Source organism: Halichoeres trimaculatus, unplaced genomic scaffold, assembly GCF_033239565.1.
Source record: "Halichoeres trimaculatus isolate MK-OKI-2021-1 unplaced genomic scaffold, fHalTri1.1 fHalTri1_scaffold_5, whole genome shotgun sequence".
In the NCBI taxonomy this organism is placed as follows: domain Eukaryota; kingdom Metazoa; phylum Chordata; class Actinopteri; order Labriformes; family Labridae; genus Halichoeres; species Halichoeres trimaculatus.
In genome coordinates, this window is record NW_027437183.1 from 27,275,797 (window position 1) to 27,302,647 (window position 26,851).

At 40.3% G+C, this 26,851-nt stretch overlaps 4 protein-coding genes and 3 non-coding genes across 7 annotated transcripts; 3 read left to right on the plus strand and 4 right to left on the minus strand.

Moving 5' to 3' along the window:
- The first annotated feature begins 25 nt into the window (after positions 1–25).
- Positions 26–2,606, plus strand: LOC141790703 (uncharacterized). Its single transcript, XM_074670751.1, has 2 exons — positions 26–101; positions 935–2,606. The coding sequence occupies exon 2, from the start codon at positions 961–963 to the stop codon at positions 1,651–1,653; it is 693 nt and encodes a 230-aa protein (XP_074526852.1). The 5' UTR covers positions 26–101; positions 935–960; the 3' UTR covers positions 1,654–2,606.
- A 354-nt stretch (positions 2,607–2,960) lies between these two features.
- LOC141790702 (uncharacterized) lies at positions 2,961–5,783 on the plus strand. The gene is made up of 2 exons (XM_074670750.1): positions 2,961–3,279; positions 4,113–5,783. Exon 2 carries the CDS (start codon positions 4,139–4,141, stop codon positions 4,829–4,831), a length of 693 nt encoding a protein of 230 aa, XP_074526851.1. The 5' UTR covers positions 2,961–3,279; positions 4,113–4,138; the 3' UTR covers positions 4,832–5,783.
- On the minus strand, positions 3,103–3,176 carry trnai-aau (transfer RNA isoleucine (anticodon AAU)). The gene has a single exon. It is a non-coding gene; the product is annotated as a tRNA-Ile (tRNA).
- Positions 5,784–6,130: 347 nt separating the features above from the next.
- Positions 6,131–10,599, plus strand: LOC141790099 (uncharacterized). The gene is made up of 3 exons (XM_074669737.1): positions 6,131–6,456; positions 7,288–8,005; positions 9,797–10,599. The coding sequence occupies exons 2-3, from the start codon at positions 7,314–7,316 to the stop codon at positions 10,476–10,478; spliced, it is 1,374 nt and encodes a 457-aa protein (XP_074525838.1). The 5' UTR covers positions 6,131–6,456; positions 7,288–7,313; the 3' UTR covers positions 10,479–10,599.
- trnai-aau (transfer RNA isoleucine (anticodon AAU)) lies at positions 6,280–6,353 on the minus strand. Its single transcript has one exon. It is a non-coding gene; the product is annotated as a tRNA-Ile (tRNA).
- On the minus strand, positions 9,347–9,420 carry trnai-aau (transfer RNA isoleucine (anticodon AAU)). The gene has a single exon. It is a non-coding gene; the product is annotated as a tRNA-Ile (tRNA).
- Positions 10,600–10,759: 160 nt separating the features above from the next.
- skic3 (SKI3 subunit of superkiller complex) lies at positions 10,760–26,734 on the minus strand. The gene is made up of 41 exons (XM_074670732.1): positions 26,654–26,734; positions 26,270–26,370; positions 25,986–26,129; positions 25,652–25,743; positions 25,485–25,560; positions 25,259–25,405; positions 25,048–25,146; positions 24,820–24,928; positions 24,589–24,729; positions 24,378–24,476; positions 24,021–24,145; positions 22,802–22,888; positions 22,466–22,569; positions 22,238–22,364; positions 21,872–22,051; positions 21,606–21,730; positions 21,259–21,509; positions 21,043–21,145; positions 20,761–20,943; positions 20,457–20,598; positions 20,289–20,367; positions 18,725–18,786; positions 18,586–18,642; positions 18,423–18,491; positions 17,985–18,059; positions 17,575–17,716; positions 17,357–17,450; positions 17,171–17,248; positions 16,952–17,076; positions 16,727–16,850; positions 15,144–15,368; positions 14,975–15,047; positions 14,806–14,859; positions 14,544–14,655; positions 14,272–14,400; positions 14,065–14,189; positions 13,408–13,572; positions 12,603–12,755; positions 12,166–12,296; positions 11,343–11,472; positions 10,760–11,164 (listed from the first exon to the last, which is right to left on the minus strand). The coding sequence occupies exons 2-41, from the start codon at positions 26,357–26,359 to the stop codon at positions 11,084–11,086; spliced, it is 4,707 nt and encodes a 1,568-aa protein (XP_074526833.1). The 5' UTR covers positions 26,360–26,370; positions 26,654–26,734; the 3' UTR covers positions 10,760–11,083.
- Positions 26,735–26,851: the final 117 nt, after the last annotated feature.

Below are 26,851 nucleotides of genomic sequence, written 5' to 3' on the forward strand. Positions count from 1 at the left end.
CGTTAGGACTGTTTTGTGACGTCATCAAAGCATAAACAAAACTTGTATAAATGAAAGTGAAACTTAGTCGCCCTGAGAAGCAAGCCGACTGACCGTCGACGGTAGGTCTTAAGCTTTTTTACCTATACGTTTGTGAATTAACCTAATGTAAATTTTATTTAAAACACAATGAGAGAACTGAGCTGAGATATCATGAGTTGCTTCTGCTTCTGGACAGAGGTTAGCCTGTCGTTTCTAACAGATGCATCCGAGACCGCAGTAACACCCAGGCCTTCTCCCAAAAAATAAATAGCAGCATAAAACAACCCCACAAAAACAAATTGATGCTCAGGGAAAGAATGAGGTTTCGCTGTGATTTACCGGTCCCTCGTGGAGAATGGAAAGAAGACTTGTGAACACAATAAAGATCAATAGAGACAACGATACAAAGTGAAAAGGGAGCACTAACACACTATAGCTCCTCGATAGCATTTTTACAAATACCACGACCGAAAACGCATTTGTATAAATGCAATTTCCTCGATGGTTACAAAAGAAACGCACATCATACAAACACGTATTTAAGTACGATTTAAAATAATAATAATAATATTAACAGATAAAAAAAAATGGGCGAAATGAAGAAGCATGAAACTTAAAGTTCAGCTTTGAGTGACAATAGCGATAGCTATATCAATGTATAATTGGAAACTGTCTGCTTTCAAAACCTGCAGTTTTCTCTTTCACTTTTGAAGTTATTCAAGATTTGGGTAAGCTAATTCCTCTGTGAGACTGAAAGCTGTATCATATTCCTTTACGGGACAGAGGAACAGTTTCAATTTCTCTGAGCAACTTCAACCAAAAATAGATTTGAAGGACTGAGTTATAATTAACTTCCCCCTCCTTCCTCTATGTGTTCTAACCAGATGCCACATTTTTGGTTTTGTTTTGACAGATAGGACTTGATTAACACCCCTGAAGATGTCCCTGGAGTTCTCTGGCTGGGAGGTGGTGGATGATGGTGCCTGTTTCTCTGGTGTGGAGCTTGGAAAGTTCCAGACACCCCAAAGCCAGGGGGTCTACACTATGTACCATGGTACCAGTGTTACCAGCGCACGGATAATCATTGCAAGTGGTTTCAAACAGTCGTCAGGTGGCATGCTGGGACCAGGCGTATATGTCAGTCGTAATATAAGCAAAGCCTCTGATTATCCCAAAACCGGCAAGGCCTCTGACAAAGTTGTCCTGAAGTTACGAGTGCGTGTTGGCAAAGTCAAACGTATTGACCAGGACAACCATCCATTGCAGACAACCTGGCATTCTCATGGCTTTGACTCGGCCTGGGTGCCTCCCAACGCTGGTCTCAAAGCTGTGCCCAGTGGCAGAGAGGAGAACTGTGTGTTTGACCCCAAGAGAGTGCAGGTGATAGGAATTGCAAAGGCGCCCGACAACACCATTGAGACGGAGCTTAAACAACTTCTGGCAAAATCATCCAAAAGCCATCCAGGAGGAGGAGGAGGAAGAGGTGGCAGTGCTCCAAACCAATGTTCAGTGTGTAAGAGGAAGACCCAGCAGGGCGCTCCACACATCACACAGCAGTGCTGGGAGTGTGGTGAAAACATCTGCATCCTCATGTCCAAGCACTTCTGTCCTGCCAAACAGGGAAGGGGATAAGCGTAAAAACAGGGGGTTGTTATGAAATATATTCAGCCTTATCACTTGGAGCACTGAGAAACTTTGCTTGCTACATTGCATGCTTCAAATAGTTACCCACTCTCTTGTCTGTTTTACCCTGTATATGATTGTTATGAAAATATTATTGTCAGATATTATTGTTAACTTTTGCTGAATTTGGTTGACTGTTATATGAGAAAACAACATGTAAACTGTATGTGAAGCAGAATTTATTTTTCCTTTTCTGATAAGAGACTTAAGTTATGAATGTGTGGTAAATTTTGAAGTCTAAATGTTCACCTGTAACTGGATCATAACTAATAAATTTCACCCTGTGCCCACTGTGTGCTCTGAAATGTTACAGTTTTGACCTTAGTGATTCAGTTTGAGACCTGAGGTACACTCATCCTAACAATAACAGAGTGCCACAGTTTAACAGAACATTTTGCCGAACAGAGGATAATGGGATGTGTGGAGCTGTAGTGCTTGGTTAGCAGACTTGTACATTTTATGCAAAAAGAGGACTTGTTTCCAATTTAAGTTGTGTAAACCAAACACCCTGTACTTTAGAGCTCAAGTTTTTTTTTTATTGTATGACAGACCTGCTGGCTCAGCATGACTGTCTCTTACACTGGAACAAAAATGGAGTATTGAAATTTAAGGTTATGTTTGTATAAGTCACAAAGATTCTGTATGTACCCTTGAAATAAAATGCAGCTTTCACTGAAATCAAATAACACAGCCGATCCTGCTGAGGGCCCTCAGCATGTCATGCATAATTGTCCTATATGTAACATGCTGATGAAATGGGTTTACAGATGAAGATGCAGAGGTTTTGTGAAAAAAATTCCCTAACCTGTTGCTGATGCTTTATGGTATTGATAAAAGTAGAATAAAAAGATTGAGAAAATGTGCCTGTAACGACTCTGTGCATTGCCTTGATCACTTAATGACAGCACACATGTCCGGTCACAATAAAGCAGATTAAAGCACTAATATTGATCCCTCCAGTTTGTTTCCTTGCTTGTGCAATACTATTTCAAAGGCATACATTGCGTCAAGTAAATTATCTTGTGCTTTTTAACAGGGTAATAAGTTGTGCTTATGTGTGTTTCTTATGAAAGACTCAGCAGGATGCTGGAAATACTGACAGTGCAGTGGAAATCATAGACTGTAAAAATATACAGTTTATGAATGACATAATCTTCATCCCCATGTCCAAACACAGAAAGAAGAGGTGAGCTTGAAAGAGAAGATGAAGTTGTAAAATCTAAACAGCTTTTTTGAATAGAAGCAACTGTAAACTCCTGTTATAATTAGAGTCACACTTTGATAATCATCCTCACAGAGCTGTCTTTCCCTACACAGCTTCACAACTAACAAATGCCACGGAAGCCTCTTCTGTATTATTGTGGAAGCTGAACACGAGACAAAGTGACACATAAACAATGGCCCGTACGGGGATCGAACCCGCGACCTTGGCGTTATTAGCACCACACTCTAACCAACTGAGCTAACCGGCCGACGTCAGGACTGTTTTGTGACGTCATCAAAGCATAAACAAAACTTGTATAAATGAAAGTGAAACTTAGTCGCCCTGAGGAGCAAGCCGACTGACCGTCGACGGTAGGTCTTAAGCTTTTTTACCTATACGTTTGTGAATTAACCTAATGTAAATTTTATTTAAAACACAATGAGAGAACTGAGCTGAGATATCATGAGTTGCTTCTGCTTCTGGACAGAGGTTAGTCTGTCGTTTCTAACAGATGCATCCGAGACCGCAGTAACACCCAGGCCTTCTCCCAAAAAATAAATAGCAGCATAAAACAACCCCACAAAAACAAATTGATGCTCAGGGAAAGAAGGAGGTTTCGCTGTGATTTACCGGTCCCTCGTGGAGAATGGAAAGAAGACTTGTGAACACAATAAAGATCAATAGAGACAACGATACAAAGTGAAAAGGGAGCACTAACACACTATAGCTCCTCGATAGCATTTTTACAAATACCACGACCGAAAACGCATTTGTATAAATGCAATTTCCTCGATGGTTGCAAAAGAAACGCACATCATACAAACACGTATTTAAGTACGATTTAAAATAATAATAATAATATTAACAGATAAAAAAAAATGGGCGAAATGAAGAAGCATGAAACTTAAAGTTCAGCTTTGAGTGACAATAGCGATAGCTATATCAATGTATAATTGGAAACTGTCTGCTTTCAAAACCTGCAGTTTTCTCTTTCACTTTTGAAGTTATTCAAGATTTGGGTAAGCTAATTCCTCTGTGAGACTGAAAGCTGTATCATATTCCTTTACGGGACAGAGGAACAGTTTCAATTTCTCTGAGCAACTTCAACCAAAAATAGATTTGAAGGACTGAGTTATAATTAACTTCCCCCTCCTTCCTCTATGTGTTCTAACCAGATGCCACATTTTTGGTTTTGTTTTGACAGATAGGACTTGATAAACACCCCTGAAGATGTCCCTGGAGTTCTCTGGCTGGGAGGTGGTGGATGATGGTGCCTGTTTCTCTGGTGTGGAGCTTGGAAAGTTCCAGACACCCCAAAGCCAAGGGGTCTACACTATGTACCATGGTACCAGTGTTACCATCGCACGGATAATCATTGCAAGTGGTTTCAAACAGTCGTCAGGTGGCATGCTGGGACCGGGCGTATATGTCAGTCGTAATATAAGCAAAGCCTTTGATTATCCCAAAACCGGCAAGGCCTCTGACAAAGTTGTCCTGAAGTTGAGAGTGCGTGTTGGCAAAGTCAAACGTATTGACCAGAACAACGATCCATTGCAGAAAACCTGGCATTCTCATGGCTTTGACTTTGCCTGGGTGCCTCCCAACGCTGGTCTCACAGCTGTGCCCAGTGGCAGAGAGGAGAACTGTGTGTTTGACCCCAAGAGAGTGCAGGTGATAGGAATTGCAAAGGCGCCTGACAACACCATTGAGACGGAGCTTAAACAACTTCTGGCAAAATCATCCAAAAGCCATCCAGGAGGAGGAGGAGGAAGAGGTGGCAGTGCTCCAAACCCATGTTCAGTGTGTAAGAGGAAGACCCAGCAGGGCGCTCCACACATCACACAGCAGTGCTGGGAGTGTGGTGAAAACATCTGCATCCTCATGTCCAAGCACTTCTGTCCTGCCAAACAGGGAAGGGGATAAGCGTAAAAACAGGGGGTTGTTATGAAATTTATTCAGCCTTATCACTTGGAGCACTGAGAAACTTTGCTTGCTACATTGCATGCTTCAAATAGTTACCCACTCTCTTGTCTGTTTTACCCTGTATATGATTGTTATGAAAATATTATTGTCAGATATTATTGTTAACTTTTGCTGAATTTGGTTGACTGTTATATGAGAAAACAACATGCAAACTATATGTGAAGCAGAATTTATTTTTCCTTTTCTGATAAGAGACTTAAGTTATGAATGTGTGGTAAATTTTGAAATCTAAATGTTCACCTGCAACTGGATCATAACTAATAAATTTCATCCTGTGCCCACTGTGTGCTCTGAAATGTTACAGTTTTGACCTTAGTGATTCAGTTTGAGACCTGAGGTACACTCATCCTAACAATAACAGAGTGCCACAGTTTAACAGAACATTTTGCCGAACAGAGGATAATGGGATGTGTGGAGCTGTAGTGCTTGGTTAGCAGACTTGTACATTTTATGCAAAAAGAGGACTTGTTTCCAATTTAAGTTGTGTAAACCAAACACCCTGTACTTTAGAGCTCAAGTTTTTTTTTATTGTATGACAGACCTGCTGGCTCAGCATGACTGTCTCTTACACTGGAACAAAAATGGAGTATTGAAATTTAAGGTTATGTTTGTATAAGTCACAAAGATTCTGTATGTACCCTTGAAATAAAATGCAGCTTTCACTGAAATCAAATAACACAGCCGATCCTGCTGAGGGCCCTCAGCATGTCATGCATAATTGTCCTATATGTAACATGCTGATGAAATGGGTTTACAGATGAAGATGCAGAGGTTTTGTGAAAAAAATTCCCTAACCTGTTGCTGATGCTTTATGGTATTGATAAAAGTAGAATAAAAAGATTGAGAAAATGTGCCTGTAACGACTCTGTGCATTGCCTTGATCACTTAATGACAGCACACATGTCCGGTCACAATAAAGCAGATTAAAGCACTAATATTGATCTCTCCAGTTTGTTTCCTTACTTGTGCAATACTATTTCAAAGGCATACATTGCGTCAAGTAAATTATCTTGTGCTTTTTAACAGGGTAATAAGTTGTGCTTATGTGTGTTTCTTATGAAAGACTCAGCAGGATGCTGGAGATACTGACAGTGCAGTGGAAATCATAGACTGTAAAAATATACAGTTTATGAATGACATAATCTTCATCCCCATGTCCAAACACAGAAAGAAGAGGTGAGCTTGAAAGAGAAGATGAAGTTGTAAAATCTAAACAGCTTTTTTGAATTGAAGCAACTGTAAACTCCTGTTATAATTAGAGTCACACTTTGATAATCATCCTCACAGAGCTGTCTTTCCCTACACAGCTTCACAACTAACAAATGCCACGGAAGCCTCTTCTGAATTATTGTGGAAGTTGAACACGAGACAAAGTGACACATAAACAATGGCCCGTACGGGGATCGAACCCGCGACCTTGGCGTTATTAGCACCACGCTCTAACCAACTGAGCTAACCGGCCGACGTCAGGACTGTTTTGTGACGTCACCAAAACATAAACAAAACTTGTATAAATGAAAGTGAAATTTAGTCGCCCTGAGGAGCAAGCCGACTGACCGTCGACGGTAGGTCTTAAGCTTTTTTACCTATACGTTTGTGAATTAACCTAATGTAATTTTTATTTAAAACACAATGAGAGAACTTAGCTGAGATATCATGAGTTGCTTCTGCTTCTGGACAGAGGTTAGCCTGTCGTTTCTAACAGATGCATCCGAGACCGCAGTAACACCCAGGCCTTCTCCCAAAAAATAAATAGCAGCATAAAACAACCCCACAAAAACAAATTGATGCTCAGGGATAGAATGAGGTTTCGCTGTGATTTACCGGTCCCTCGTGGAGAATGGAAAGAAGACTTGTGAACACCACAAAGATCAATAGAGACAACGATACAAAGTGAAAAGGGAGCACTAACACACTATAGCTCCTCGATAGCATTTTTACAAATACCACGACCGAAAACGCATTTGTATAAATGTAATTTCCTCGATGGTTACAAAAGAAACGCACATTATACAAACACGTATTTAAGTACGATTTAAAATAATAATAATAATATTAACAGATAAAAAAATGGGCGAAATGAAGAAGCATGAAACTTAAAGTTCAGCTTTGAGTGACAATAGCGATAGCTATATCAATGTATAATTGGAAACTGTCTGCTTTCAAAACCTGCAGTTTTCTCTTTCACTTTTGAAGTTATTCAAGATTTGGGTAAGCTAATTCCTCTGTGAGACTGAAAGCTGTATCATATTCCTTTACGGGACAGAGGAACAGTTTCAATTTCTCTGAGCAACTTCAACCAAAAATAGATTTGAAGGACTGAGTTATAATTAACTCCCCCCTCCTTCCTCTATGTGTTCTAACCAGATGCCACATTTTTGGTTTTGTTTTGACAGATAGGACTTGATAAACACCCCTGAAGATGTCCCTGGAGTTCTCTGGCTGGGAGGTGGTGGATGATGGTGCCTGTTTCTCTGGTGTGGAGCTTGGAAAGTTCCAGACACCCCAAAGCCGAGGGGTCTACACTATGTACCATGGTACCAGTGTTACCATCGCACGGATAATCATTGCAAGTGGTTTCAAACAGTCGTCAGGTGGCATGCTGGGACCGGGCGTATATGTCAGTCGTAATATTAGCAAAGCTTCTGATTATCCCAAAACCGGCAAGGCCTCTGACAAAGTTGTCCTGAAGTTACGAGTGCGTGTTGGCAAAGTCAAACGTATTGACCAGGACAACCATCCATTGCAGACAACCTGGCATTCTCATGGCTATGACTCCGCCTGGGTGCCTCCCAACGCTGGTCTCAAAGCTGTGCCCAGTGGCAGAGAGGAGAACTGTGTGTTTGACCCCAAGAGAGTCCAGGTGATAGGAATTGCAAAGGCGCCTGACAACACCATTGAGACGGAGCTTAAACAACTTCTGGCAAAATCATCCAAAAGCCATCCAGGAGGAGGAGGAGGAAGAGGTGGCAGTGCTCCAAACCCATGTTCAGTGTGTAAGAGGAAGACCCAGCAGGGCGCTCCACACATCACACAGCAGTGCTGGGAGTGTGGTGAAAACATCTGCATCCTCATGTCCAAGCACTTCTGTCCTGCCAGACAGGGACGAGGATAAGCTTAAAAACAAGCTGAAGCATGTGAAACAGTGAGAAATCTCAACAAAATCAAAGTGGTAAACTAAGTGTGTTGTAGTCATACTGTAATTTTCAAAGACAATCCTGTAAAACTTTAACTTAAATCAAATCTGAATCTGTACGCATAAGCCAACTTTCAATGACAGCATATTCAGAAATGAAGTAACTTTGGTGTATAGTGAAGCTAGTTCCGTTTCTTTTGAACTTTAAAGACAAAAAGTGGAATTTTTGAATTTTTGATTTAGTTGAAGGGCAAGAAAAAAAAAATTAATGATACGTTTCTCAATGTTTTAAAGAAGAAATGATTATATCTGTCATGTCTAAAAAGTAGTGTAGTTCTGACAGTTTCCTGACTGACCCAATGTGCTTTTTAAAAAGGTGACCTCAATGTCTCTCTAAGTTGTTTTCTTCTCTTTTCTGTTATTTTAATTGAACAACTATTGGCTAAATCAAACAGTTATATCATGTCCTCTATATTAAACATTTTGAAAATATACAAAGCTATTGAATTCACCACTACTCGGTAAAATATTGTTTGTTACAATACTTGCATCAACTCTTTAGCCTTTTTTCAACTGTCCTGTGAAGAAGCATTCTGTAAAGGTATATTCAATGTTATTTTATTTTAACTGCATCTGGCCTTCTGTTTTACGATACTGTATCAGAACATACCATATAAATCACAAATTAAATTTTCCTGTCCTGACCAAGTGACTTAAGTTACGTATGTGTTAAACTTTGTTTTCAGTTATCTGTAGTACACTTAATTACTCAACCAAATTAAATCTTATAAAATTAACTGCTGAGTGTTTTGATTGAAGACTCCAAGTGTGTGTGTGTGTGTGCATGTGTGCGTGTGTGTGTGTGTGTGTGTGTGTGTGTGCGTGTGTGTGTGTATCTATCTATCAATCTATCTGTCTGAAATGATTAGTTATAAACTTTGAATAATATGTTTATTTGGCATGCTTCAACATGGTTTGCTAAAAGCTATTGAATTCACCACCACTCAGTAAAATATTGTTTGTTACAATCCTTGCATCAACCCTTTAGCCTTTTTTCAACTGTCCTGTGAAGAAGCATTCTGTAAAGGTATATTCAATGTTATTTTATTTTAACTGCATCTGTCCAGCCAAAGAGGGTAGGTGAAAGCTTGAAAAACAGATAACAGTCTATGCAGTCTTATAACATGGACCACTAGGACAACTGTAGATTTAACTTGAGTTACGCAGCAAATAATATGTGTTGTTCGTGGCCCACTTCAGGAAATCGCCACGTAAACCCCTTTTATATTGAGAATCTAAAACAATGACAAAAGCAACATTGGCCCGTACGGGGATCGAACCCGCGACCTTGGCGTTATTAGCACCACGCTCTAACCAACTGAGCTAACCGGCCATGTTCCGCATCACACACAATTTCAGTATAACAATACACCTTCAAATTATCCGGGTTTTCACAACAAGGAAATGAGTCAAAGTACGATTCAGTGAAATAGAAAGCGAAATCAAGTAAAGCATCGGCTTCACTTAAATAACCCGGTCCATGGTCCTGACTAAAGGTAAAATAATATTTCTTATATTTTGTCTGTAAGACAGCTATAGTTGTCCATTTACTTATGGTGCCTCTTATAGTTAATCAATGACTTAGCAGGTAGATCGAACTTTTTCGCAGAATTAAAACCAAGCCCAGAACATTTAAACCGAGAAACGATTGAGTCGGCGTCATTACAGTGATGTTTTTATTGTCTTCTTTTGTAGAGCCGTTTTTGAAGTAAGATGTCAGTGCAGTTTTTTGGCTGGGAAGTGACTTATGACGATGACTCCCCTCGTTTGGAGCTGGGGGCCTCCCAGGCACCTAAAGACAGCGGGGTTTACACCATGTACCATGGCACCAGCCTCACCTATGCTCGGGCAATCATTACCAATGGCTTTCAGCAATCACCAGGCGGCATGCTGGGACCGGGCGTATATGTCAGTCGTGACAAGAGGAAGGCAGAGCGTTACCCCTTAAAAAGTAACCCCTCTGACCGTGTGGTCCTCGAGTTGAGAGTCCGTATTGGTAAAGTCAAACGTATCGACCGGGACAACCATCCCATGCAGTACACCTGGAGCAGTCAGGGCTACGACACTGCCTGGGTGCCCCCTAACTGTGGCATGAAAGCCGTGCCAAGCGGTCTTGAGGAGGATTGCGTGTTTGACCCCAAAAGAGTGGAGGTGGTTGGAATCGCAAAGGCTCCGGGGACTGAACTGTTGGGGCTCCAACAGCTTGTAGCGAACAGAGCCGCTGCCAGCGCAGGAGGTGCAGCATCTCAGGGCAGTGGTGCAGTGGATGTGTGCTCGCTGTGCAAGAGGAAGACCCAGCAGGGCTCTCCACATACCAAGCAGCAGTGCTGGGGCTGCGGGCAAAACATCTGCACACTCATGGCCAAGCATGTCTGTTTAGTTAACTATTGACATGGTGTATGTCCCCAAATAACTAAACTGTTGACTATAATGACATCAGGATCCAAACCCAATCAGCCTTATTTAGGGGAAGGTGAACCAAAGCCAACAGTGATGACATGGGTCACAGGAGTCAAAGTTCAAACTTCTTTTTTCAGAGTTTCTTTGTGTTCAATGTTACAGGTCCAGAGATTAAATGCTGACACATTTTTCTGTAAAGGTTTTTCAGAAATGTTAAGGAAATTAAGCTTTGAGCCTTTGTGTTGTTGAATGCATGCTTTATTTAATTTATGTAAATTAAGATCATGTGCAATCAAGATAAGACAATCCTATGTTGAGCAAAGAGCCTTTATTTTCACCTGAATGTGGACACTGTCTTCTATCTGTGGAGTACATTCAGAGTGCGCAAGAGGTCATGATTCAGTTACTCTGCACTGATTTGATTTCTTTAACACTGGCAAATGTTAAACCAGAAAATTATATTCTACCAATAAATGTCATATTCATGATCCATAATGTCCTGTTTATTATAGATTTATTCCTAAGAAGAAGCAAAGTTTAGGTACAGAACTAAATGGTGACATGATTTTATTTAGATGTTGTAAACTTGTGAATATTCAAGATGAAGTTGAGGCAAGCAGCAAATGAAACTCCAGCAGCCTTTGATCTCCATTCATTTTGGCATGTTCCAAAAGAACCTGAAAAAAAAAGTTCACTGTTAAATTTTTGGCAAAAACACAAAAGATCATTTGAAGTTAAAGGCTCAGTATGTACGTGCAGTTTCATAAGAGTCATGTATAGAAATGTACTCTTCTAATTTAACATAATGCAGAAAAAACACAGTACAGGTTATAAATTCGACATCTGTGCGCTCACATTCATTAGCTCCTGGTCGTTTTTGGCAAACAAGTGTCTGAGGAGGTACCAGCTGGCCACCTGCATCACTGTCACAGGGAAGTCTTGAGGGGAGACATACACCAGCCTCTCCAACAAACGCCTGGTTTCCCTGCAGATGAGACACGCCAAAAGGATTTAATTTTGAACATGAGCCTTGATAATTGTCTACCACAATGCATTTTTAGTTTTAGAGCATATGCATTCCTAACTATCCTAACTATGCTTATTAACTTTTAAAAACGCTGGATGTACTGTGTAATCTGAAATTAGCTGGCAAACAGCCTTCTTTCTTTGGTTTGATTTAAAGCTGATTTTATCTGTGACTATTCTTTTCCTTTTCCTATTCTTGTGTTTAAATGAAACCTTTGGCTGAAACAGACTGTAACACTGTGATTGTTTGGCAGAAGCTCCTGCTCCTGCAGCATCTCATAAGCAGTTTAGCCAGTTTATGATTGGCATATTTGCTCTACTCAGCTCTCTGGCTAATGCAGCTTTCTAATTAAGCGTCCTGGCAGGCCTGTGAGGTAGAGACAGAAGGCTATTATTTTGGACAGGAAAACTTTCTAAATTGTCTTTTTGTGCCATAAATACTACCATGTTGAGATGACACATGGAGGCATAACTCAGGAGTTCTGGAAATCTTATGATTGATAAATGCATTTAGTTGATACAGTTTATCAAACTTGCAGGCAAAAGGGAAAAGTCATTTGCATAAATTCAAAGTGCTCTGCACATCCTCAGCACGAATGTGCATTTGCATGCTTCCTGTTGCAACAGAAACAAAACAAACAAAAGCACTGACCGAGCAGCCATCTTTGTCACATACTGGAGCAGAGCCTGGAACAGGAGGGCCATAGGTGATGAACCCAACTTCAAGACCTCAGTGGTGGCTTCAAGTATCAAGTTAGCCCAGTCATTTCCTGGGATGCCTGCCTGAGAGCACAAATCACAGTGTAGAGAAGGAAATTTAACCAAAGTCATAACTTATCTACAAAATCTTTAATGTGTTTAAACTTGGCTGCAACATCTGTCTGTGGAATTTTATCAGCAGTCCCCATTTCATTATTCTAGTATATCTTAGTGACAATAACAGTCAGTAAAAGCCAAAAAGTACATAGTGGACATAGTGTTGCAGGAATTAGAGTCTCACAAAGCAAATCACTGTTAGAAGTTTCTTAAAAGCACAAAACAAGGACCATTAAGTTCTATATTTATGTTAAATGAGAGACATTAATTTACCATAGAAGGACCAAGGGCTAGCAGGGCCAGTCGGAGCAGGCTGGCCACCTGGCTGCTGTGTAGGCCCAGCTGTGAGGTGAGCTGCAAACTCTGTCTGTACACCATGACTGCCTGGACCAACAGGCCTTGGCTACGATACACCTCAGCCAGCCACTGAGACAGAGAGGAAGAGGAGAAGGGTGATCAGGAGATTACAGATGAGTGAGAGTTGAGGTGAGAATGTGGGATTGTTAAAAGAAAGACTGGAAAAAAGAAGGAAACACTGTGACTGATGAGATAACTTCTACAGATATATGGTTTATCAAATCATGTGATATGGCTATACATCCTGCTTCACATTAAAATAAGTAATGTGTTCATTAACCATCCCTGCAATCTGCCAATGTTTCCTGCTCAAAAGGCTTCTCTTCTCCTTCTCCAGTACTGGTTTCAGCCATTTACAGACCACTGCAACAATCTGAGGTCTTCAGCAAGCCAGAAAAATGTCCTCATTAGGCCAGTGTCTCAGTGGAGGCAAGATAATTAGGCTCTTTGGTTGTAGGAAATAAATCCTCATCACTAATACAAGAGACCACCAAAGACTGGGGAGATCGTTATTTTCAAGCCCTGTATAGACAATGAAAACTCAACTCAGTAAAATAGAGTGTAAGGACTGGTTGCCATTGACAATTACTGGTCTGTGTGAAAATGTGGTTTATAATTCCCTTCTGCTAAACAACTGGTGCTTGAAATGAAAAAGAAACAACTCTTTAGTATTTTGTGCAGAATACTGTTTTGCCACTGAAATGAGAGGGTGTCCACCCACATGCCATGCCCCAACATTGGTTGGGTTCGCCATCACCGTGCTGTTAAGCTGCTCCAGCACGGAGTCTGGGAGGACGGTGCCGGCATCTGCAACGAGGAGCCGCTGACACTGCACCTGTCTTAGAGACAGCATCACTGCTGGATGTTCTGGAGATACAGCGAGTACCTGGAAGGAGAACTCAGACATTTATTATATTCTCATGACAACCATTTATCTCTGATGTCATGATCAGGGAGTGAAGCAACATCAGAGACCTGTGTTCAAATGCAGATGTCTCTTGAACGAAGGGAAACAGTACATCCTTAATTTTTAGTTATTATGTGTTAGTCTTTAGCTTCTGTTGGGAAAAAACTGACAACTATGTTAAAGAATTACTTACCTAATACCAATGTACATACATTAAGACAATAAAAAAGGAAATAGGGACTTTCAGGTTAATGCTTATGTTAGCTTACTTCATGATATGTTTCCTGGCTAACAGTCAAGTCAGATGGGCCTTTTTTATTGCCTACATGGCATGGCATTGGTGACTCATCAAATATGTTGTTTTAAATTTTAGAAAGATGGTTTTGCTGTTTTATATGCAAAACAAGTATTGATCAAAGAGTAACTTCTCAGATTTTGTGTGAAATGTGTATAATTTTTTTTATATCACACCTGAGAGCAGAGGGCTTCTGCCTGCTCCAGCTGTCCGCCCAGCATGAGACCTGTCACTGCCTGTTGCAGCACCCAGCCTTCAAGAGCCTGGGCTAGAGGGCGCTCTATGTCCTCCACAGAACGAACTGGAATACAGGAGAGAGTCAGTGAAACATTCAAACACTCATAAAAGAACAGACACCATAAAACACACAGATGAACACACACCTTTCTCAGATACCACTGACATCAGGGTTTGCGCCAGTCCCAGTCTGTGAGGAGCAGAACCAGAGAGATAACAGGAAGTGTTCTCAGTGTGACAGGCAGCCATTAATCCTGCCCAGGTGGCTGGATCGTCTGGAATGTTTGGGAAGAGTGAAGATTAAGAAAACTAAGCTAAAAATTCTCTCTGCAACAAACTACAAAACTTGTGTTTCCTCATATTTCCTCAATTTCTTAAGATAGAAATCTTTATCCTGTGTGTGTGTGTTTATTAATACCAGGACAGAGCAGCACAGCTCTCTGCATAGTCTTCAGTGCATTCCTGTGACTGTCTTCTCCAGAGTGTCTTCCATTAGCTAGCTGGTTTACTCCACTGTACAACAACGCCCTCTGCAGGAACGCATGTATAAAAAAATACTTAGTTACAGATAGAGAAAGGCCCATATAGAAAGTATTACACACAAAAGTACAGAAAGTATTACACACAAAAATTTAGACACACAAACAAAACCATTTCAACTAATGAACAAACTCTTCTACCTTTCCTTGAGTCATACTGAAGAGACAGGCGACCTGACCAGCCATCGCTCCGCCCTGAAACCCACAGCAGACAAAACTCTGAACTCTTTACTGTCCAGTAATGCTTTTGCTAAAGGTGTGTTTGGCCGTGTTGTGGCACATGCTATGTTTTGTGATTATGCAGCCTTACATTTGCCTTTTTGGGATGGTATCGTGGCACCAGTCTGGACAGCAGGGCCCACAGCGATGGGTTTCCAGGATTGCTGAGAATAAGATGGTTTAAGATGTATTTTTACCTCATCTATTGGCTTCTCTCATGAAGTGGTCATTTAATTTTGATCAAACACACAGTGAGTTACCTGTGCACAGCTCTGGAGGCCTCTCTTTGCACTGCGCTGTAGTTGCCCTGCAGGGCCAGCAGAGCACAGGTTAGTAGACATCGCTGCTCAGTGACATTACTGGAAACTGAACCCTGCTTCAGCAGCTCAGACAGGGCAGCAGCAGTTAATGTAGCATCACTGTGGACCAGCCCCAGGGCACATAGACACAGCAGAGACTCTGAGATTGGCTCCTTTAACATTGAGCTGTGGAGACAGGAAGCAGGTGGTAAAACCCTTTAAGTTTCTGTTGAACTGATTTTCTTTGGTACAGTCTAATGGTTTTGGGAAGCCCTGGCAAGTAATGCTTGTCAGTTTACCTACACAAGAACATTTTACATACATTTTTTACAAATTACATAGGGATGGGAATTGATAAGATTTTGTCAATACCGATGCCCTTATCGATCTGATTTTTTATCAATTCCCTTATTAATTCCTGTTGTGAATTTCTTGGTACAAAAAGTAGCTTTACAGGTTTTCTGTGTCAACAACATTTAATTAAGTTTATACTGAAAGTGAGTAAAATGTAATTAGTCTCTGAGTCTGGATATTTCTGGGCATAATTATACAGAAACAGGTAAAGATTGCACACAATGTGACGTTGATTTACTATGTTGTAATATATTAATAATTCAAGTAGGCCATCTAGTGTCTCAAAGTGGTTATAGCAATGGTTTAAGTTGTTTGGAAGCTTTCTGTAGTTATGAAGTCAGCCATGAGCCTTTCAATTGCCTGTTAGCTTTTGACATTTTAAATTCTCAGTATTTTTTACAAAGAGTTGATGTGATATGTTTCTGTGATGAAAGTTGAAATTCTATTCTGAAGCTGAAGTTATACTGGTGTTTGCTAACTGCTAGCATATCAATGAAGTTTCTCATATACGTTAGCATCAAGCTTGCGCTATTTTGTTATTTTGGTAAATAAGGTGATTTATACCATTTCGAATGTACTGAATATGAATCTCCTGAGAGAGAGTAATGAACATTTCTTTATGAAGACAGTTCGTCAGTAAAACTTCAGGCTGAAAATCCTGAATCAGAGTTTTCTTGGGAAATGTTATCTAACTGCTAAGCTAAGATAGCTGCAGCAGACTGGTCGTCGTAAGGCCTGGCGGCTCCGGCCCAATGTAAAGAATTGATAAGGGAATCTTTAAGCACAAAGGCTAACGATATCGATGGATTGAAACATTTCTTATAGATTCTCAACAGGAACTGGTTTTCAATTTTTCAATTCCCTTCCCTACTTTTTTGTTTTGATGTTTAGCTTTGATAATTTGACACCTTGAAATTCAAATGTAGGCTTTTTTGGCAGAAGCACCTTACTAAAAATGAAAAATTATAACAAGCCCTATTTACATAAATTGGTTGAAAGTCAAAAACACATTACATCAGAATTGGTTTTATATTTTTTCCTCCAACAGCCAGAGGCATAAAAATCAAATAATAAGTTATCAATACTATTAGAAGATCATGAGTTTCCCACTTAAATTGTGAAGTACAAGCTAATTGCATTAAATTTGTATGCAGTTACTTTTCTGGTGATAAATAAGGCTGAGAACTTACCATTTAAACAGCAGAGTCTTTGCTGAGTCCACATTACCCTGTCGGTGCTGAAGGAGAGCCAGAGCAGTCAAGATGTAAGCCTTCTCCTTTTCACTGGAAGCCACAGCCAAGGCACGTTCATAGGCTGATGAACACATACAGAGTGTTTATTACCTGTTATTAAGTTATTAAGTTATCTTAGGTTATTAAGTGAAAAAAATTGTTTTGCATGTCCCCAGTCCTCACCGTTGGTGCTCTCTGAGAGGAGCCCTGCCCTGCAGTAAGCCAGGGCCAGACCGGCCAGATCGCTGAGCTCCTGCAGAGGAGTGGAGTTATAAACATGCACCGCCTCCTCCCACTGGCCGGATGTGCTGCAATAAATACAGTGAGACAGATTAAGAATGGAGTAAGGATTGTTTGGGGAAATTATTTTCAAAGTACAAAGAAATGTGATGCTGGTTTTACCACAGCGCACGACCATAGCTGCCCAGAGCAAAAGCAAGCTCTTCTGTTGACGACATGGACTGAAGCAGCTCAACCGCTCTGAGGAAGCCAGCAAGTAAATATTGAGAATAGAAAAGTGTGTTTTTCAAGAGGGCACATTGTAAAACACTGTTTGCCTCTGATTTATTTCACCCAAAACACACACACCTCTGATACGCCTGTAAGGCCTGCCTCTTCAGCTTCAGATGCTCGTTCAGGTAGCCGAGCATGATGAAAGCCACGGGATCAGACTGAATTCTCTCTGAGAGGGGAACAAAACAACAATAACAAAAAAAAAAAACATGACTGGCAAAGCCCTCTGACCCAGATAAAACCAAGGGAAATGCATACACAGTGGGCACATCAACACACAATAGATACTGCACCTGTGTACTTGCTCAGTGCCACCTGAGCAGCAGAGATGGCGTTCATCTGGACGATGTTGTAGCGGTACAGCTCAGAGTCTCTGTTGTTCTTATCCAGCAGGGTGGAGCACACCCAGTAGGCATAACCTTTTACTCCCTCCGTCTACAGAGACAGAGATACTGGTTAAGAGGGAGGGAAGCAAATACTTGCAAAGCATTTACAAACTCAGACAAGGAAAAAAAAGGACAACATTATTATTTCAGCCTTGCATCAACCTATTACTACATTAAGTAGAAGCAATAGACTTGTGGACATAAGAAAATGCAACGGATTGACAAAGAGCTGTTGTAAAGACACACATACTAGTATAATGTTTTAAAGACTTAAATGTTAACTTATTAGTATTATAATAGCAACCCAGGGCACCCACATGTGTGCTGAGTTCAGTGGTGTGCCTGAAAAGATCCATAGTGTCATAGCTTCCCACTCTCTCAGCGATCAGTGCCTGGAGGAGGAGGAGGAGGAGGACAAAGGGATTAAAACATCATTAGAGACAGAAAGACAAAAGAAGGCCTTCGTTATATTAAGTCTTGCAAAAACTGACACTCCACTGTGTGATCTCTTTTAGTCTCATGACTACTTGTTCTCTAAATGCAGCTCTCATATAGTTCATATTCCCTATCATTGTGAAACCCCTGTTGAAAAGCAGAAAATCTAATACTTGATACTTTCAGTTCTGCCAGACTTTGCTTTATGCATGTGTGAACATAAAAGAGGGAGGATATTCGAAATATGAGTTATGTAAATAAAGTGTCAGTGTATTGAAAAAGGTGAACTCAGGTGAACTTTCTTGATGATGTTTTTATACCTGTCCGATCCAGCAGTTGACATAAAGCGGCTCCAGGGACTGGGCAATTTTGAAGGCCTCGTGTGCAAGCTAAACAAAGTTGAGAACATGCTTTAATACAGAGAAAGTCAGCCTGCTTTGATAAAAAGATTAAGTGACATAAGAGACAAGGCATAACACAAACCTCAATATTGTCCTTCTTTAAATACAGGGTACCAAGGTTGGTCCATGCAACAACATTCTGCAATTGATATTTAAAAAAAAGTCATACGAGACCAGACAAATATTCACATTGTGGACCTTAAAATAGGTGCAGTGCTTACATTTGGCTCCACTTGTGTTGACTTGATGAAGCAATGTTGAGCCAGGGCATAGTTTTCAACACCTGATGTAACAGAAGACAAGTAAAAATATTACTCAGTTTAGCAATTACTAGTCAACAGATTCATGTTTTTTTTTTCAAATCAAGTCTCAACATTATAAAAGAGGAGTGTGGAGCCGGTGTTTGTGCTTCAGTCACCAAGTCTGGTTCATACATTTTCAGAGCTGTATTAGAAAAACTTCAAATCTTGGGTTGAGTAATACGTAAAATTAATATCTGTAAGTTAGCTGAACCAGATGACGTTCCCTAAATGTGGCTCCCATGGGTGTAATAACTTCAGTATCTTCAGATTTATAACCTAAACAGTGTCTTTTATGTATTAAGAAAAAAAGTATAATCTTTTCAGGATGATTTTATGAATGTCTGAAACTCTGTGCATTTTAAGTGGATCTTTGTTTTTCAGGAAGAGTAATATATTACAGTTTTAAGTTTACAGTTTCATTTAGCAGACGCTTTTGTCCAAAGCGACGTACAACACAAGCAAGAATTTAGACAAAAGGAAAACCTAGTTAGTGTGACAACAGTGCTACAAGTTATTCGGCTGCAGGTGCTGCCAGGTTTTTTTTTTTTTTTTTTTTTTTTGAGGGCGCGCGGGGGGGGGGGTTACAACAATCATCAAGACAACAAACCACAATTAATTGCTGCAACAGTATACTTCAAACTTCAACAACATTCGGTAGTAGTGCTAAAAATCACAAGAGCTGAGTCTTAGACCTTCTAACTCATTCTACCTCTCAGGGCAAAGAGGAGAAGGGTCAGTTTTCAGACATCTCTTATAAGTAGAAAGGGACTCTGCAGATCGCATAGAGTTAGGTAATTTATTTTACCATTTGGGCACAACAGAGGAGAAGAGTCTGGCTAGTGATTTGGAGCCGCGCTGGGCTAGGAGCACCAGGCGTCTTATGTCAATATGTCAAAACATATTGCCAGGAAACCTTGATATATCACTTTCATAGTGAAACAAAAAGTTGGAGCTCAGGTTTCCCTCTGAGACTTGTTCTTCCAGGGCTGCACAGTTTTGAAGAGAAATTTGGTGTCCCCCTTTAAACTTGCATTTACACCTCAGGATGAGACTCTTCTGCATGATTTAGATAGCATAGCTGAGTTATTTGGGTTAGCTGTTTTAGCTTGCACAGATATCAGCCTTGCATTTTCTTAGGTTAATGACTTTTTTTTTGTTTGATTTTGGCCCGGGTCTCAAGCCCCATTCATGTTCCCTGAATTTTTACTTGGATTTTCATTTCTTTAAATAAATCATGTGGGGCTTCTCTACATAATGCGTGGCATCTCTTTTGTATCCCCCAGAATCCACTTATGAGCCCTGATTTCTTTTGAACACAGCTCAAATTAGAAACAATTTATCTGATATATTCAAAGGAAGCTGGACTTAAATACACACACTTTTTTTCACCGGTACAGTTTACACACTGAGCACCAGCCAATCGATCCACCCAACATACGACTAATAACAAGATTACTCCCAAGAGTAACATACAGTATGTTACCTTTGCTCATGGAAATCACTCCTAAGGCGTTCCAGTAGGAATAGTTCTCACTTTCCATCATAATGGCCTTCTTCAAACACTGGCACAAGAAAACAAACTCTCTTAAAAACACGTATGATGAATGAAAAACCAAACCAAACAGTGGTTGTAAGAGATTCCAAGAATAACCTGCTGGGCCTTCTCCAGGAGCAGAGAGTTTTCATTGTCTTCAGTGGTGCAGGTAAGGCTGGACTGGTGATAATAGTTGAGTCCTAGGTCGTACCAAAGGCTGGAGACATTAGGCATCAGCTTCAAAGCTCGGGCGTAACACCTGCAGATGAAAACGTTCACTAAAGGCTGAGTGTTCAGGGTAAACAAATGACCACTGAAGTTTTATTGTCAGCTTTTAACATTAAAAATGCAGTGATGTGATGAAGGTATAGATTAAAAGAGTGTTACTGGCAGCTCAGAAAGCACCCATTTGTGGTCATACCTCTCACCGACTTTGAGTATCTGGACCTGGTTCAGTGTGTGGCTCTGAGTGTTGGGGTCTAAACCTGCCAGCTGGGCAGGCACTTGGACCTGGGCTCTGTTTGGTGACACTCGGCTGACTACAGTACAAGCATCTCCCAGCAGCTTCCACAGGCAGGACAGGTCAGGACGCAGCGTCACAGCTCTGAAGAGCATAAAATAAAGTCGTGAACATAATGATCAGTGGAATCAAAGAAAATAAAACCTTTTTTGATGGACAAATTCACAAATGTCTAAACATTACTTGAAGAGGTTATGTATGGCTTGTTGAATAAGGTCAATGGCTCCCCCATCTCTGCAGTCCTCCATTAAACTTTTTGCCAGAGACAGCTGGCACTCCCCAAGACCTGAAATACAGATGAAAACAATCCTGATCAACCTGTACGTTAACATATTTGACTAACTGATATGAATTATAAGTGAAAGTCTAAATATTGGATTCAGTGATAAAAGCACTAACCTTTAAGAGCAGGGACATAGTCCTGCTGTGCTGTGATCTGCAGATACTCTGCAACTGCCTCCTTGAACTTGCCCAGGGTCTGTTTGATAGCAGCAGCCTGGTAGACGCTGTAAATGGAGGATGGTTGAAGCTGGTGGGCTTTACCAAAGGCCTTCAGAGCAGCTGTGAAGCTCCGGCGGTTTAAGTAGGCCTCGCCTAAACACTCCCAACATACCCAGTCCTCAGGGTCTGCTCTCAGCGCTGCCTGGAGACTATAAACGAAAGATTGATGGCCAGTTTAATACACCTGAAATACTTGTTTTATGCAGCAAAGTTATAAAATTTGATTGTTGATTGAAATCTCTTACTCGGCTGTAGCTTTTTGATGCTCCCCAACCTTCAGGTGGTAAAGCCCTCGTCTCATCCAAGCCCATTTAGCTGAGCCTGGAGTGGCTTTCTCGATCACAGACTGAAGTGTTGCCAAAGCAGTGTCCTACAGCATTTTGGTGGGAGTGAATAGGAAAGAAATAGATTAAAACAGGAGTGCAGGAAGGCGAGAGACATGAGAGGAAACAAGCGAGAAAACACAATCACAAAAAGTCGTAACTGTCCTGGATTTTGGAGGTTGTTTTACCATATCGTTTTGCTCCATACAGAGATCAACTGAGGCAGCTCCAGACTCTGCATCATCATTGTCCAACTCAAAGGCCTTCTTATAACAGCCTCTCGCCCGACCCAGGTCTCTTGCCACCTCTCGGTAATAATGTCCGAGATAGCGGAACGCACAGCCGAGGTTTGGGTCCAACTTAGCAGCCTGGAACAAATGGAAATACGTATTTCAGTGCTACTCTTTACTACTGGTCATAAAAACCTAATGCTGTTCAAGTTCTCAAGCATTTATTTTTCATGAAATGAATCTTTTTCAAATACATTTTCAGTTAAAAAAGAAACGATAACGATCACTCTTTTTGGCTGAAAAGCCTATTAAGATAATACTTACTTTCAGAAAATGTGTTTGAGCTTTTGTCCGGTCTTTACGGGTTTCTTCTCCCATGTCCCAGTAAAGTTTACCCAGCAAGAAAAAATACTCTCCACAGTCTGGGCTTTGGCTAACTGCCTTGAGAAAACTGAAGAACAGAAGTGAAAAGAAAAGAAAGGATTTTACACATTTTACACTGCACAAATCGAATAGGCACAAAAATAGAAACAGACTGACTAACAGTCCTACCTCTCCTCTGCTTGCTGCTGTTTTCCCTGAGCTATATGTGCAAGACCTCTAAGTACCAACCCATGGGCCAGGTCAGGGTCAGAGGCCAGCAGCTCTGAAGAGTCCTAGGACAGATAGAAAAGTTTACTACCAGCAAGGTTTTCTTTGAGTCTAATTAAAAGAGTTCCACCTGCTTACTGTCAGAAAGAGAAGATAGATGTCTACTCCAAGATGCTTTTTTGTTGTAAATGTTCATGTTTGTTGTGTATCAATTTTACTACTTTACTGTGTTTTCTAGGTGATACTTTATATTTGATAGCTGATGAGACAGATTTCAGTAGATAAAATGTTTTTAACCTTGAGTGCTTGATCAACTTGTCCCTTGTGCAGGTAAGCGCGTCCTTTTAAGGCCACAAGAGCTGGGTCTTTTCCAGCACCGGGTATCTACAAAAACATTAAAATAATTAAAATTAATAAACAAAGATATGACACAAGACATAACATGTACATTCAATGTTACAGAAGTTAAACATCTTCAAACCAGACCAAGAACAAAAAATAGACTGTTAAATAAATAAATTGGGTTAGACCAGGGGTGGGCAAACTTTTTGATTCGTGGGTCACAATGGGTTCTAACATTTGACAAAGGGGCCTGACCAGGAGCAGATGGATGGAGTGCTTTGGTAACTATCAGGGTATCATTCGTTCATTCCATATCTGTTTTAGAATCCAAAATCGGAAAACGGATAACGACTTGTTATTCAATTTTTCGTTTTCAAATAAAAAATCAGAAAACCAAAAACGGTCTATTTCTCGCTGTTTTGATTTTGTTTTGAAATTAAAATTAGAATATGAGAGAATGGAATTATCATGGGATTTTTAATCTGTGTATGGTTCGTTCTTTCGTTATTCCTTTTCAAAACAAACTAAAAAAAAAAAAAAAAAAAAAGAAACAGACTTGTTTTTTTGTTTTTCTGTTTTAAAACCAAAGCAGAAAAATGGAATTACAGAAAAACAGAAAAACGCGTTTTTTCTGTCCTGGTTTTAAAAATGAAAAAACAAAAAATAACAAAAGATTGTGTCAAAACTGTTTGTGTGATATTTTGATATTAAATGTGAACATCTCTATATAAAAAATGGACAAATAACTCACATTGAAGGTTTATACAGACATGTTCCTGAGTTTTTTTTTTTTAATCATAAGTAACAGATCGCTGACGATCCACTCCATCTTATGCGCGCGCATATGCACACTTCCATGTGTTTCAATGAGTTTTGTTTTGTCCACTTTCCTTTTCTTAGGTCCGTTCATCTTTACAGAGGGGCTGATGGGTCAAAGGGTAAAGTGCAAACGAGGAGTAATAGGACTACGCTTCACCTCAACAAAGCCAATGTATCTACAGTGCGCCATCCAGTGGGAAAACATCAGAATTGCAGGGAAAATAAAACAACAAGATTTATTCATTTAATTTTTTCAATTCCGGCGGGTCGGATTAAAACACTTAACGAGCCGCATGTGGCCCCGGGCCGTAGTTAGCTCATGCCTGGGTTAGACAGAGTAAAAATCAATCATTGCCTGAGCGAATGTTTCCAAAGCCTGGTCTGCAGCCTTCTCTCCTTCACTCCTTACTAAAGCTTCAAGTTTCAGCCTGAGCAGTTTGACTCTCAGCTCCTGGTTTTCAGAATCACACAGTGTCAGACCTACAAAAAAAAAAAAAAAAAAAAAAAACAGACATCAAGTATTGATCTGCTTTAGGCAAAAAACAGCTTCTCTTCAGAGGCAGTACAAACCTGTTGGGTGCAAAAAACGCTTCATTATACTCCTACATGAACTCTTAATGAGGTCTGTTTGGTTTATGACCAGCTGGATTGGCAATTACATGCTGTTGTTACACCATGATATTACTTGTGAATTACAGCAGTGCAAACATACCTTGAGAGCATGAGAGCGCACAGTCTGAATATCTGTGTGTTTTTAACTGAGCCTCAGCCAGACTGTACCATCCTGTGCTGGAGCTCTTTTTCTTCAATCCTTAAAAGGAGGAGAGGAAAATAAAACATGTTAAATACAAATTCTACATGTCAGAGATAGTCGTGAAGTGTATATAAGCCATCTCTTGGACAGTGTTGAAATGTGCACTCACCTTGTGCAAGGTCTTTAATAGCATCCTTATACCTCCCTTCTTGCAGTGCTTTGGTGCCCAGACCAATGTGACCTAATCCGCTGTTAGGGTCAAGATCCAGGAGCCGAGAGAAACAGCTGATTGCATCCTCACTTTGTTCACCTTCAATAAAAGCACGGATCAAAGGTGACAGATTTAGACTTTATAAACAGTTGAAGAGTTTTAAGCTCATCTTGCACTCCTCCATCATACCTTTAGTGAGGTAGTGAGAACAAAGCACCTCTAGTGGATAACTTTCCCGGGGGTAATGGGACATCATGGACTCACAGGCTTCTTTCATTTTGGTTTCTTCTTGTGGAAGCTACAGAAAGGTAACATTAGTGATGTGTAGCCCATTAGGAAAAACTATTCATGGTTGGGTACCATGTTTTTTGCGTTTGCTTTTAATTCCTTGAGGGTGACCCAAATATTTGATCTTACTTTTGAGAGACATTTGACATAATCAGACGAGACTTTCTTGTGTTCCTCTCCCGGCACAGGATCCATGAGGACCATGGCCCTCTCAAATGATGTGATTAACTGATAAATACACAAACAAACAATGTTTTATTTTTCATAAACATCCTTGTAACATTTTGTGCTTTTAAGTCCTGGAAAAAGGGAACCAACTGAGGTCACAGCTGGATCTTACGTGCTGTTGAGTTTCGACGTCCTGCTCTCCTTCCTTGAGGCAGTCTGAGAGAAGCTGGGTCATCTGCTGCCATAGCTGGAGTAACTCTTTCTTGTCCACACCATCTTCCTCTTTCAGCTGAATGAGCTGTTGCCAGACCTTTGCTAACTACATGCAAACAAACAAATTTATTCAAATGTGCAAGTGTGTTTAGCTCGATCGAGAAAATATGGCTTAAATAACATACCTTCACATACTCTTTGTCAGACTGATAGATGTCTGAAAGCTTTTTGATCATCTCATAACATTTAGTTTTGTCAGAACTGTTCATAGGAAAAACAACAAGAATTAATAACACCACAAAAATGTATTCATCAAACTATTCACAAATTTAAAAAAAAATGTCCATGTTACCTTGCATACAGCTCAACAAGCCTCTGATAGATGTTAGGAAGCTCGACTTTGAAATCCCACTGGTCAGTTTTCTCATACAGATTTGCCAATCCCTGCAACACAAACATACAATGACTGCAGACTTAAAAAATATTTGGACTTAGGATGGTTGACAATATTTGCAACATTCTCCATATAAAAGCAGTCATTTCAAAGGATGTGCTAATTTAAGGTAATATACAGATGAATATTAGTTCCAGGGAAATTATGCCAGGAAAAGACTTTCATTTTGAGCAAAATATGCAAAGACCTGGAGTGATCTATAAACACTGACCATTAAAATTCACCACCTTACCTGCCATGCCAGGAGCTGCTCGGGCTCCAGCTCCACAGCCTTTTTGTAAGCTGTCTGTGCCTGATCTGGCTGCTCCAGCTCACTTGCAGCCAAGCCGATGAACACCCATGCATTGTAATTGTTCTTCTCAAGTTTCAAAACAGCCTAAAGAGAGATGAACCATCAACTTTGAGAGACTGATGCTGAATAAAATCTTGCTTATCATCCAGACTCCTGGGGACTGATGCAAGTAAAGACACTGTAAGGAGCTAGATTAACCTCCCAGAAATCTTGAAAAACAGTACCTTGCAGTGTTTCAGAGCTTCTTTAAACTCTTTGTTTTTTATGGCCTCTCTCGCACTTTTCAGTGCAGCTTTCACTTCTTTATTGGACATCTTACAATGATCTGTAAGGATATGAAAGGGGTCAGTCTTTAAAGCAAACGAGTAGAGAATCCTTAATGTACACTAAACTATAAACATATGCGCTGAGGATTAGTCTAACATTAGGGTGAAAGTTATCTTCAAAAGTTTTCTTTAGTTAATACAAACTGAATGCTAGCAGTTAGCCATGTTGCTGAAAACACTTTAGTATTAGCTTTGAGTTTGATGCGTAAATCTCATCTGTGACTTATTTAAAAATCTTAATGAATACATTGCATGCTGATATTCAGTTCGTTACATAGTTACCTTGTAAATCTCAGCATTACTTTGGGGAGTCCTGTGTTTACGTTGACAGCTTGTAGCTTCTGGCTCACTTGTTCTTTGACACGGAAGTGATGGAGGGTAATTTAAGATTTTCAAAATAAAATAGTTTTAGTCTGGTCTACGATTGTGTACAAATTCAATCTTTATTTGTCCAAAGCGATGTACAACACAAGCAAAACT

Bases quoted from the DNA above. Each gene is read 5' to 3' on its own strand.
- LOC141790703 (XM_074670751.1), top strand. From the start codon at position 961: ATGTCCCTGGAGTTCTCTGGCTGGGAGGTGGTGGATGATGGTGCCTGT.
- LOC141790702 (XM_074670750.1), top strand. From the start codon at position 4,139: ATGTCCCTGGAGTTCTCTGGCTGGGAGGTGGTGGATGATGGTGCCTGT.
- LOC141790099 (XM_074669737.1), top strand. From the start codon at position 7,314: ATGTCCCTGGAGTTCTCTGGCTGGGAGGTGGTGGATGATGGTGCCTGT. The intron at 8,006-9,796 runs AGCTTAAAAACA...CCGTTTTTGAAG, and splicing joins GCCAGACAGGGACGAGGATA to TAAGATGTCAGTGCAGTTTT.
- skic3 (XM_074670732.1), bottom strand. From the start codon at position 26,359: ATGTCCAATAAAGAAGTGAAAGCTGCACTGAAAAGTGCGAGAGAGGCC. The intron at 25,561-25,651 runs GTAACATGGACA...TCCTATGAACAG, and splicing joins CTTGTTGAGCTGTATGCAAG to TTCTGACAAAACTAAATGTT. The intron at 24,730-24,819 runs GTATGATGGAGG...CTTTTATTGAAG, and splicing joins TTCTCACTACCTCACTAAAG to GTGAACAAAGTGAGGATGCA.